The sequence below is a fragment of the Fukomys damarensis genome, unplaced genomic scaffold (genome assembly GCF_012274545.1).
Source record: "Fukomys damarensis isolate Sample0158 unplaced genomic scaffold, DMR_v1.0_HiC HiC_scaffold_39, whole genome shotgun sequence".
In the NCBI taxonomy this organism is placed as follows: Eukaryota; Metazoa; Chordata; class Mammalia; order Rodentia; family Bathyergidae; genus Fukomys; species Fukomys damarensis.
This window is the reverse complement of record NW_022900951.1, coordinates 78,390,898-78,404,463: the sequence shown is the minus strand read 5'-3', so window position 1 is coordinate 78,404,463 and position 13,566 is coordinate 78,390,898. Positions and strand designations below refer to the sequence as shown.

The 13,566-nt window shown below is 35.7% G+C and overlaps 1 protein-coding gene across 1 annotated transcript in view; it reads left to right on the top strand.

Annotated features, from left to right (window-relative positions):
• Nucleotides 1-13,172, top strand: part of Xkrx (XK related X-linked) — a 33,778-nt gene extending 20,606 nt beyond the window's left edge. The window contains exon 3 of the mRNA XM_010623400.2: nucleotides 12,190-13,172. Coding sequence (XP_010621702.1) covers nucleotides 12,190-12,935 — 746 coding nt within the window. The 3' untranslated portion in view covers nucleotides 12,936-13,172. The remainder of the gene's footprint in view (nucleotides 1-12,189) is intronic.
• Nucleotides 13,173-13,566: the final 394 nt, after the last annotated feature.

Sequence of the window (13,566 nt, the reverse complement as noted above, 5' to 3'; positions counted from 1 at the left end):
GCCTGGAAGAAAGTGAGGCCAAAAATTATACAGGAGAGAGACTCTGAAGGAAATTGGCCAACTTGAGTTACACCAGCCCTCAGGAATAAATTCAGTTCATAAGTCTAGTATCCACTGTATATGTGTATATTTTCCCAAAAAACAAACTATATGAAACATTCTGTTCAGCAGAAAGTTTTTTAAAAAGGCTGATAATACATTTTTTAAACAGCATAATATATATATAAAGTATATATATTAAGTATATAAAATATATCTCGCTTATATGAATTGGGCTATTTTTTTTTCATTTCCTTGATTTTCTAATTGGCAGGATTAAAGTTTCTAATTTTTCATGAGAAAAGGCATTTTTTTCCCTAATGTCGAACTATGCTACACTTAATATCTTTGTAAATGGTGGGGTAACATGTCATACAATAATATACAGAAACAGAATTTCTGGGTGAAAAGAAATATTTAGAATATTATTGATACTGCAAGCAACCCTCTCAAAAGGTTGTATGAATTTATATTTCTACTCACAGTTCATGCATGTACCTATTTCTTCATGTCTCAAACTTGTTTATTATTTGTATAATTATAAAGTACCTGGCTTTAAAAATAATTTTCTTCCTTTGTGATTGAAGCTGAGTATCTTTTCATGTTTTGTTATTGTATATGTTATGTGAATTGCTCACGTATATATTTTACTTGTTTTCTACTGAGTTATCTTTCATAGTAATTCATAGTAGTAATTTGTTTTTTCTGATTATTAATCTTTTGTCTATTGTGCAAGAGCATGTATGCATACATTTGCATAATTTTTCTTTATATGCAATTTTTAAGTGTACATATACATGAAATGCATGTGCAACACACTATATTTAATATATACAATAACTTTGTAGTATCATGTGGCATTTTGAATTATTAAAATCTTATGTATTCAAATACTATTTTGATCACAAATTTTGCATATTTCTTTTTTTTCCATTGAGTTTATTGGTACTTTTGAAGTGTACAGTACATTTACATTGGTCATTGGGATCTTGTATCTTCCCATGACACATCCTGGTTCTCATTTTTTCCCCATATCCCTGCCCTCCTAACACTCCATGCACACCTATTTACAAAGATTTTGTTTCCACTTTTTCCTTTTCTCTTATTTCCTTTCCCCTACCCTTCCCACTTCTCCTACATTTTTAGCCTTTTTCTTCCTGTTTTGTATTATCAGTTATACAATATGGATCTTATTTACACTTTTAGTTTTTTACCAAAGAAACTATTTGATATTTACACATGTGTGTCTTATTTATTTCACTTAAGAGTATGGCCTCAATATGCATCTATTTTCCTATGAATGACTCTACTTTCTCATGCTTTATGACTGAGTAGTATTCCATTTTATAGAAAAACCACATCTTCTTTATCCAGTTTCCAATTGATGGGCAAATGGGCTGCTTCCAAGTTTTAGCTGTTACAAACTGTGCCATTATAAACATAGGTACACATATAGCACTGTGATGTGATTCTTTTAATTCTTTTGGAAAGATACCCAGCGGAGGGATTGCTGGGTCAAATGGAGCCTCTAGTCCCAGCTCTTTAAGGTAAAGCCATATTGATTCCCATAGCGGTTGCACCATTCTACACTCCCACCAATGATGGACAAGGGTTCCTTTCTCCCCCAAACCCCCCCAACATTGGTTATTGTTTGATTTTTTGATAGCAGCCACTTTGTGGGGTGAGGTGGAATCTCAGTGTTGTTTTCATCTGCATCTCTCCAATGATCAGTGATGTGAAACATTTTTTCATACATTTGCTTGCTGCTCTTACTTCTCGGTCTGAAAAATGTCTGTTCATTTCAGATGCCCATTTATGAATTGGGTCTTTGTATTTGGGGGTGGCTGATTGTTTTGAGTTCTTTATATATTTTAGATAAGAGCCCGTTGTCCGAGGAGCAGCTGGTAAAATTTTTTCCCATATTGTAGGCTGTCTTTTAGTTCTATTGATGGTTTCTTTTGCTGTGCAGAAGCTTTTTAATAAGATGAGATCCCAGTTGTTGATTCTTTCGGCTGGTTCCTGTGGCATTTTGAATTATTAAAATCTTATGTATTCAAATACTATTTTGATCACAAATTTTGCATATTTCTTTTTTTTCCATTGAGTTTATTGGTACTTTTGAAGTGTACAGTACATTTACATTGGTCATTGGGATCTTGTATCTTCCCATGACACATCCTGGTTCTCATTTTTTCCCCATATCCCTGCCCTCCTAACACTCCATGCACACCTATTTACAAAGATTTTGTTTCCACTTTTTCCTTTTCTCTTATTTCCTTTCCCCTACCCTTCCCACTTCTCCTACATTTTTAGCCTTTTTCTTCCTGTTTTGTATTATCAGTTATACAATATGGATCTTATTTACACTTTTAGTTTTTTACCAAAGAAACTATTTGATATTTACACATGTGTGTCTTATTTATTTCACTTAAGAGTATGGCCTCAATATGCATCTATTTTCCTATGAATGACTCTACTTTCTCATGCTTTATGACTGAGTAGTATTCCATTTTATAGAAAAACCACATCTTCTTTATCCAGTTTCCAATTGATGGGCAAATGGGCTGCTTCCAAGTTTTAGCTGTTACAAACTGTGCCATTATAAACATAGGTACACATATAGCACTGTGATGTGATTCTTTTAATTCTTTTGGAAAGATACCCAGCAGAGGGATGGCTGGGTCAAATGGGACCTCTAGTCCTAGTTCTTTGAGGTATCTCCATATTTATTTCCACAGTGGTTGCACCAGTCTGCATTCCTACCAAAAATAGAGAAGGGTTCCTTTTTCTCCACAACCCCACCAACATTTGTTATTGGGTGATTTCTTGATAGCAGCCATTCTTTGTGGGGTGAGGTGGAATCTCAGTGTTGTTGTCATCTGCATCTCTCGAATGATCAGTGATGTAGAACATTTTTTCATATATTTGCTGCTTATACTTGTTTGTCTGAGAATTGTCAAGTTCATTTCAGATGCCCCTTTTTGAATTGGTTCTTTATATTTGGGGGGGATGATTGTTTTGAGTTCTTTATATATTCTAGACAATAGTCCTTTGTCTGAGGAGCAGCTGGTAAAATTATTTTCCCACATTGTAGGTTGTCTTTTAGCTCTGTTGGTGGTTTCTTTTGCAGTGCAGAAGCTTTTTAATATGAGATCCCAGTTGTTGATTGTTTGTTCTAGTTCCAGAGCTACTGAAGATTTGTTCATAAGGTCTTTTCTTATGCCAATGTCTTTGAAGTTCTGCCTAACGTATCTTCCAGTAAGTTTATTGTTTCTTTTTAATATTTAGATCTTTAGTCCACTTGGAATTTAGTTTAGTGCATGGTGAAACATAAGGATCTAGTTTTAATCTTTGGCGGGTTGAAATACAGGTTTTTAACACCATTTATTAAAGAGGCCATCTTTCCTCCTCTGACAGAGTTTGGCTCCATCGTCAAAGATGAGGCAGCTGAGTACATCTGGAGTTGTTTCTGTGTCTTACAATCTATTCTACTGATCCTAACATCTTTTTCTTTGCCAGTACCATGCTGTTTTTATCACAGTGACTTTGTAGTCTAGTTTCAAGTTGGAGATTGTGAAACACCCTGCTGGTCTCTGTTGCCTACTGTTGCTTTTGCTATTCTAGGTCTCTTCTGGTTCCAAATGAATTTTTGGATGATTTTCACAAGTTCTTTGAAATATACGGTTGGAATTTCAATTAGGATTGCACTGAATCTGTATAGCAGTTTTGGTAGTATTGCCATTTTCACTATGTTGATTCTTCCTACCCAGGAGCAAGGTATATCTTTCCATTTTCCTATATCCTCTTCAATCTCTTTTTTCAGAGTGCTGTAGTTTTCAGTGTAGAGGTGTTTTGCATCTTTCATTAGATTGATTTCTAGATAGTTCATTTTTTTGGATGCTATTATGAAAGGAATTTTTCCCTAATTTCTTTCTCAGTGAGTCTGTCATTTGTGTACAAGAAAGTTGTTGATTTTTGAGTGTTGACCTTGCATCCAGGTACTCTGCTGAAAGTGTCAATTTAGTCTAAAAGCTTTTTGGCAGAACATTCGAGTCTTCTATATAGAATATCATATCATCAGCAAATAATGACAGTTCAACTTCTTCCTTTCCTGTCTTATGGTTTTAATTTCTTTCTCTTGTCTAATTGCTATGGATAATTACTCCAGAACTATATTGAACAGGAGTAGTGATAGTGAGCATGCTTTTCTTGTTCCTTATTTTAACATAAAGGTTTCCACTTTTTGGCCATTTATGATTTTGGCTGTTGGTTTTTCATAGATAGCCTTAATCAAGTTGAGATAAAGACCATCTATTCCAATTTTCTTCAGGGTTTTTACCATTAATGGGTGTTGAATTTTGCAAAACGCTTTTTCTGCATCTATTGAGATGATCATATGTTTTTTGTCCTTGACTCTGTTAATATAGTGTATTACATTTATTGACTTACGTATGTTGAACCATCCTTGCATCCCTGGAATAAATCAAACTTGGTCAGGTTGTATGATCTTCTTAATGACCCTCTGTATTCTGTTTGCTAGTATTTTACTAAGGATTTTTGCATCTATATTCATTAGGGAAATTGGCCTGTAGTTCTCTTTTTTGGTTGGGTCTTTCCCTGGTTTGGGAATCAAAGTAGCACTTGCTTTGAGGAATGAATTGGGAAGTATTGCATCCCTTTCAATTTCATTGAAAAGTTTAAAGAGTAGTGGCAGTGATTCTTCTCTAAATGTCTTGTAGAAGTCAACACTGAATCCGTTAGGACCTGGGCTTTTCTTCATTGATAAAAATTTAATTATATTTTCAATTTCACTGATTATAATTGGGGTGTTTAGAATTTTTTATCTTCTTTGTTCAATTTTGGTAATTCATAAGTATCAAGAAATCTGTCCATTTCTTCTGTGTTTTCAATTTTATTAAACTACAGGTTTTCAAAGTAGGTATCGATGATCCTCTGGATTTCTGCTGGATCTGTTGTGACTTCACCTTTTTCTTTCTTAATTGCGTGGATTTGAGCTTTTTCTTTCCTTTTTTTGAAAAGTTTGGCTAAGGGTTTATTGATTTTATTTATTCTTTCAAAAACACAACTCTTTGATTCATTGATTTTTTGTATTGCTCTCTTAGTTTTCATTTCATTGATTTCTGCTCTGATCTTTTCTAATTTCTTCTCTTGTATGAGCTTTGGGTTTGTCTATCTCTTCCCTGTCTAGGATCCTAAGATTCATCATTAGGTTTATTTGAACTTGCTCTGTTTTCCTAGTGTGGACATTCACTGTTATGAATTTCCCTTGTAGAAGTGCTTTCATTGTGTTCTAGAGATTCTTTTATGTTGTATTGGCATTAACATTTATTTGTAAAGACTGTCTAATTTCTTCTTTAATTTCCTCTGTGACCCATTGATTGTTCAGGAGAGCGTTGTTCACTTTCCATGTGTTTGTGAAGTTCTTGCAGTTTCTTATGCTATTGATCTCCAGTATAATTGCACTATGATCTGATAATCTACATGGGATAAGTTCAATTTTTCACATTTACTTAAACGTGCTCTATGAGCTAGTGTGTGGTCTATTTTGGAGAATGACCCACATGCAGCCAAAAAGAAAGTATATTCTAATTTCATGGGGTGTAGCACTCTGTAAGTGTCTATAACGTGCATTTGTTCAAAAGCTTGGTTCAGTTCTAGTATTTCATTGCTGATTTTCTGTCTAGATGATCTGTCTGTTTGGATAGTGTGGTGTTTAGGTCCCACACTACAATTGTGCTAGTGCTTATTTGGTTTTTCATGCCACTTAGGATTTGTTTTATATAATTGGGGGCATTAATATTTGGTGCATATATATTTTTGATTGTCATCTCTTCCTCTTGGATTGTTCCCTTTACAAGGATGTAGTGGCTTTCTTTGTCTCTCTTAATCAGTTTTGGCTTGAAATTTACTTTGTCTGCTAATACGCTTGCTACCCCTGCTTTTTTCTGGGCTCCTGTCACATGGAGAACTGTTTTTCCATCCTTTCACTTTCAGTCTATGAGTTTCTTTTTGAACTAGGTGTGTTTCTTATATACAACATATTGTTGGATTTTGCTTCTTAATCCATTGTGCCAGTCTATTTCTTTTGATTGGTGAATTGAGGCCATTGACATTGATGATTATAACTGATATGTATTGAGTTATTGTCGTGTTATTTTGCTGTTGTTGGCTTTTCTAAATTTTTCCCCTTCTACCTTTAGTTTCTTGCCTTGCCTAGTTAATTTGCTCTGTTGGGCCTCATGGTGTTTTGACCTTCATTGTCTTTTTTAGGGTATTATTTAGAATTGTTTGTATGGCTAGCTTGGCATTCATGAAGTTTCTCAGGTGTTCTTTGTCATGGAAGTATCCTATTTCCCCATCCATTTTAAAAGAGAGTTTTGCAGGATGCATCAATCTAGGTTGGAGATTATTTTCTTTTAGGATTTGAAATACCTAACTCCAGGATCTCCTTGACTGGAGGTCTTGTGTTGAAAAGTCTGCTGTGATTCTGATGGGCTTTCCTTTGCATGTGATTTGTTTCTTTTCTCTAACTGCTTGTAGTATTTTGTTCTTCTGTTGGGTTTCTGGGATCTTGACTATTGTATGTTTAGGTGTAGATTTCTTTTTATCATGGATAGTTGGAGTCCTATATGCCTCACTTGTCTGTATGTCAAATTCTTCCCCTCTGGGAAGTATTCTGTCATCAATTCTGTAAACAGCTTTTTTAGGTCATTTGAATTTTCTCCTGCTACTTCAAGGATTCCTATCAGTCTTATCTTATTCTTCTTTGCATCATTAGGAGTTTTTGGATCGATTTCTCATTATCATCCCTTACTGTTTTTAAGAGATCTATCTTTTCACAGTCACTGCAATCCTATCTTCTATATTTTAAATTCTAGATTCACATTCATTTATCCTGGTGTGAACACTTTCAATGGAGTTTTTAATCTCCTGGATATCTGTTTGAATCTGTTTTATGGATTCCATTTCTTTGCTATGTTAGGCATTCATGGTTTCAATTTCTTTTCTATGCTGGGCATTTATGGCTTCTATCATGGTCCTGAACTCATCTATTTTTTGTCTGTTTCTTTCTAGAGTCTGTAATCATGTCTTTCATTGTGCTCACCATCTCTGTAGTTATCTGGGAAATTACTTCTGTTTTGAATTTTTCTAGAGTCTGATTGGTCTGTTTTGTTACTTCCTGTGCTATCAGTTCAGGGTGTCCAGTTGGTTGACTGTCAGACTTTTACATCTTGTTTCCCCTAGAATTTGCCGTTGGTGAACTGGAAATCTCTCTTTGTACCTTGATTACGTATTTTCTCATTTTTATTTTTGTTGTTTGGCTGTCTTTGGTTTAATTCATGGGTTAGTACTTTAATCTTCCTGATGTAGCTGCTTTTTAGGTTTTGAGTCTCTAATGACTCATAGACACTCTCATTTTCATAATATCAGAGAGGACAACTCATTAAGGCAATCACAACCCTTTAGCCAAATTAATGCAATCAACAACACAGTAGCATCAAGCACAGTTTAGAAATTGACAAATTTTTTATTTATTAATCTATCATCTTTAAATCATGTGAATTAAATCAAAATCAAAGACCAGGCCAAAATATTTTTATAGTGAATAAACTCTTCAATATAGCAACTTGACCCTTCAGTATGGGGACTTAGAAGGAGTTAGGAGGTGAGGAATGTATAAGTAGAAGAATAGGAGAAGGTTTCAAGTGAAGCCAGAGGACACGGGATGACCACATGAACTCTAGGGAACTATTGAAGACAAGAGGGAAAGGCAGAGTACAAGAACAAAGACAAGAATAGAACAACTTAACAGTAATAGGGAAAGTATAAATTGTACTCACTTTCCTTTGAAACTAATGATACTCAAGTTCAGGAAAAGGAGAGAAGAAAGTAAAAAGAAAGAAATCCAAATTAGGGTAGGAACAGGAACAAAAAGGGAGATGAAGAATAACATGGGGGAGCAAGAGACTGAGCAAGAAAAAGAAGAAAGGAAAAAGGAAGAATTTGCAGAATGTGAAAAAATAAAATTTTAAAGCTAAATATTAAATTTAAAAATATAAGAAAAAAATTTGAAGATCCTCTTTCAGGTTATATCTCTGCAGTACTAATAGACAATGTGGGAAGCAATGTGCAGAAGTAAGTCAATTAGTCTCAGCTGGCTGATGGCAGACCCCTGAGATTCAGGCTGAATTTTGGCTGCAAGGCCCAAGTTGAGCTTCCTGACCTCCTGCAGGGTTGAACTCTGCAAGGTTCTACTACAGGTTCTCACTGTTCTTCCCCTGGAGATAGTCCAAGTTCTGATGGAAGGTGGTTATCCCTCCAATCTATCAACTTTGGAGGTCTGCTGTGCCTTTATTGCAGTTGCTCACTTCTGTTCTATCTTCTGGAGCTCAGTAAAATGGCCTTTATGACCACCTGTGCCTCTGCAGTGTGGATCCAGGTACTGTTATAACCAGGAGGCCCAAGAGCATGGGGGGTGAGGGGAATGCTGCAGAGATACCTGCACAGCTGGGTAGTCCTTACCTGTCTGCTCTGATGAAGGCCCCAATTTTGTGTCTTTCTTACAAAGGTTTTTCATAGCTCTTTCTCTGGTAAAGAAATTAAGTCTGATTTTCCATATTAATATCCAACTTAATTTGTCAATGCCCCTGCACAAAAAAAAAGAGAAAATAAAGCAAGAAAGAAAAGAGAAAGGAAAGAAATTCCCCTGCAAAAAATTGAAGAAAATTGTCTTCAAAATTCCAATTGTAATTGCATTAATTATTCGTTCTGGGAATACAAGATTGATCTTGTTTCCATTTCATCATTTCCATTTTATTAAGGTATTTGTTTTGTTTACAGACTGGGAATTGAACACAGTACCTTTGCTTTGAACTATATCTCCAGTGCTTTTTTTCTTTTTTTTTTTTTTTGAGATTATTGGTACATTTTAGGTATACAGTACAGTTACATTCATTATTGGGATCTTGTACCTTTACATGACAGGCCTTGGTTCTTATTTTTTCCCCTTATCCGTGACCTCCCTTCACCCCCTACTCCTCCCCTCCCCGTTTACAAATACTTTATTTCCATTTTTTCATTTTGTCTTTTTTTTCTGTTCCCTTATTCCCTTTCCCCTACCCTTCCCACTTTCCCTGCACCTTTAGCCCTTTTCTTCCTACTTCACATTGTTATATCTCATTAGGATCTTGTGTACTATTATAGTTTTTCACACCAGCCAGCACATTTTTAATACTTGGTTTGACACAAGATCTTACTAAATTGCCTAGGCTGGATTCAAAGTCATAATCCTCCTGTCTTAGCCTCCCAAAGTGCTAAAATCACAGGCATTCACTACCATATATGGATTTGTTAAATAATTTTAAATGTACATTAGTAAAATTGGAGAAAGAAAAGGAAACAGCTAGCATTTATTAGGTTCCAGGCATTTCTCCAAGATCTTTACATGTACTTATTTAATTTAACCTTTACAATAATGCTATGGGGTTATTATATTTTTCACGATGAGGAAACAGGCACTGAGAAGTTTAAAAAAATTCCCCCAAATCTCCCAATTAGTAGATGGCAAAGATTGAATAAAAATTGAAGGTGTCTGCTTCCAGAGCCCATGGTTTTAGCTGTAGCAGCATTTTGACCTCTTATTGCATGAATTTGTAAGCAGACATATGCAAATGTTTTTACATTTATTGGAACCATCGGGTTTTCTTCCTCCTTCTACATTACGTCAATAAATGAGTTCTGATTTAAGGGACAGCATCACCCACTTGGTAAGACATATGCTCTGATGTTTTGAGCTCCACAAAGAGCATTGACTCTTCAGGATAGGACTAAGTGGTTTAGAAAGCCAAGAATAAGTGCAAAGTCCTGAGTTTGATCCCTGGTTCTGGGGGGAAAAAGCCTAGAAAGCCAAGAATAGTCACATGGAGATGCCAATACTCTACTTACAGCAGAAGATCTTAGAAACAGCTGTACTTCCTTTTTTATTTTCATGGGAAAGATGCACTTTTCTTGCAGGTTCATTTGATATACATCTCTATAACTGTATTTTCTTTAGATCCAGTGTTTTTATAGGAACAGAGAGCTCCAGCTTTTCTTTTAAGTACTCCTTAAACTTCCCACTTTCTTTAGGGACACCAAAATCTTTGTTATTATCATTATGATTAGAGATGTATATCAGTATAATTTTCAGGAAAAAAAGGGCCACATGTGTAGTCTATAGTTGAGGATTAGGTAAAGCAGGTTATGGGGCATTCTGGCTTTTCTGGGATCCTACTCAAGTATACTGTGACATAGATGCCATGGGATGGCAGGGATTTAAAATTTTTGAACCACTGTGTTGGAAATTTGGAGATTCCTTAAGTGTAGTAAGGTATGATGGTAACAATTTGGCATTGCTAATGACAAATACAAGCAAGCAACTCTAGAATAACTCAGTAAAATAAGAAACTGAAGCATGTAGATATTCAATGGCTTCCACAAGCTCCCTTACTGCTCAGTTAAGGATTTCTTTTTTCTTTTTTTTGAGATAGGTTCTTGGTATGTAGTTCAGGCTGGACTTGAGCTTACTATGTAGCCCAGGCTTGATTTGAATTTGTGGCAATCCTGTCAGCCTCTTGAGTGCTAAGATTACAGGTGTGTGCCACCATGCCCAGTATGAGTCAAGGATTTCTAATCCTAAATATTCTATGATGCCCTTCTAAAGTAAATTTTCATTAATTCCACATTTATTGAGCACCTACTCTGTTCCAGGCATTGTATTAGACTTTTAGGATACAGCAGTTTACAATCCCTCATGGGATTTCTAACATACTTTTTGACACATACAATTAGAGTTAAATATTCTAGAATCACAAACAAGATTAGTTCCGTAAGAAGGTAAGCATCAAAAAAAGAAATTCAATTAAAAAGAGCGTTTTCTCTGAGTCTTAGAATTGGATTATTTTTAGTGTTTTTTCTGGCTCATGTAGTGTTTGGTCAGAATCCTGCTTCGTATAGTACAGGTAGGTCTTCACTATATCTTTATATGCACTCTTCTCAAGCCAATGACTTCACAATTTTTCAAAAAGCCTATTTTGTATATTTATACTATTATTAAAGTAGAAAATAGAGAAATGCAGCAAAATATATGTTTATTTAGTGTTGCTAAGGCTTGAACCTGAGGCCTTGTACATCCTGAGCAAGTGCTCTACCCCTAAGCTACATCCCTAGCCTAAGAGATTTTAAAAACTGATATAAAACCCTATCACATAAAATATTTCAATTTATTTCTGTACATGCTATTTTGTTTTATTATATGTATTTTAGGACTAGCATGTGATGTTTTGAAATATGTATACATTGTGAAATGGTTACCACAACCAAGCTAATTGGTATATTTATAACTTTATATAATTACCATTTTTGTGTTTGCTATAGACACTTAAGGTCTACTCTTTTAGAAAATTACAAGTATAAATGTTTTGTCATCAATATATATATATATATTTTGGGGGGGGTACAGGGGAGTGAACTCAGGTCCTTGCGCTTGCAAGGCAGGCAGTGACACTACTAAGCTAAATCCCCAGCCCAATATATTATTATCTTTATAGTCACTATGCTGTACATTAGACTCCTCAAACTTATTCACCTTATAACTAAAAGTTTGTACTCTTTGACACAAATTCTCCCATTCTGTTCAACCTTCAGCCCCTGGATATTATTTTTTTACTGTTTCTGTTTTTAAGATTTGACATATAGATAAGATAATACAGCATTTATCTCTCTTAGTATGCCTTACTTCACTTAGTGTAATGTCCTCTGAGTTCATCCACTTTATTACAAATGACAAGATATACTTCATTTTGTGACTAACATTCAATTTGTGTGTGAGAGCATACACACACACACACACACACACACATTTTCTTTATCCATTCATCCATCAGCAGATCTTTCTGTTGTTTCCCTATTTTAGCTGTTGTGAATAGTACTGCAATGGATATGAGAGTACAGATATCTTTTTGGCATACTGATTTCATTTCCTTTGGATATCTATCCAGAAGTGGGATTGCTAGATCATGTGGTAGTTCTATTTTCCATACTGACTGAGTGCCTGTTTTTTTTTTTCTGTTCCTTGTTTTGTTTTTACAGCTGTGCTAATGACCTTTTCCTTGATATCTGTCACCTATGGGGCTACCCTCTGCAATATGTTGGCTATCCAGATCAAATATGATGACTACAAGATTCGCCTTGGGCCACTAGAAGTCCTTTGCATCACCATCTGGAGGACACTGGAGATTACTTCTCGCCTTATGATTCTGGTGTTATTCTCAGCCACCTTGAAGTTAAAAGCCTTGCCTTTCTTAGTGCTCAACTTCCTGATCATCCTCTTTGAGCCTTGGGTTATGTTCTGGAGAAGTGGTGCCCAAATGCCCAATAATATTGAGAAAAATTTCAGCCGGGTTGGCACTCTGGTGGTGCTAATTTCAGTCACCATCTTATATGCTGGCATCAACTTCTCTTGCTGGTCAGCACTGCAGTTGAGGTTGGCAGACAGAGATCTTGTTGACAAAGGTCAGAACTGGGGACATATGGGCCTACACTATAGTGTGAGATTGGTAGAGAATGTGATAATGGTCTTAGTATTCAAGTTCTTTGGAGTCAAAGTGTTACTGAATTACTGTCATTCTTTCATTGCCTTGCAACTCATTATTGCATATCTGATCTCCATTGTCTTTATGCTCCTTTTCTTCCAGTATTTGCATCCATTGCGCTCACTTTTCAGCCATAATGTAGTGGACTATCTCCACTGTGTCTGCTGCCACCAGCACCATCAGGGAAGGGCTGAAAACTCAGAGCCACCTTTTGAGGCTGAAACAAGACAAAACATTGTCTGATTCTATCTTTTGGGTATTATGGGATGAACTGAGGGTTGCCAAGAGGAGTTATGAAATTGAGAGAGAGGATGAGACTCATGGGTAAGTAGCCAACAGAAGATTTTCTTGAGTTTTCTGGCAAGCCTATCAGAAGAAAGAGTAACCTCCCCAAATAGGTTTTACTTCTTTAAGATTTACTACTAGTCAGGAATGGTGGTACATACCTGTTATCCCAGCTACTCAGAAGGCTGAGGCAGGAGGACCACAAGGTTGAGGCCAGACTGGGCAGTGTAACAAAACCATAAATAAATAAATAAATAAATAAATAAATAAATAAATAAATAAATAAACAAACCTAAATAAGCTGTGATGTTGCTGCGTGGTATAGTGATTGCCTAGCATGTACAAGACTTGGGGTTCTACGCCTAGTACCACAAAAATGAAAAAAAAATATTTATTATTACGTTTAGATACTAGGGATATCCACTATTTAGTTGAAAGGGTCAGAAATACTTCCACATCACTCCTACCCAGGCCAGCTGGGATAAATTACCTTATGCACCTTAAGCTCTTGGTGACTTTTTAGATCTGCTCATTTGCTCAAGGTATTATTGAGATTTTCCTGCTAAGCTGGATGCTCAGAATCTCCTGA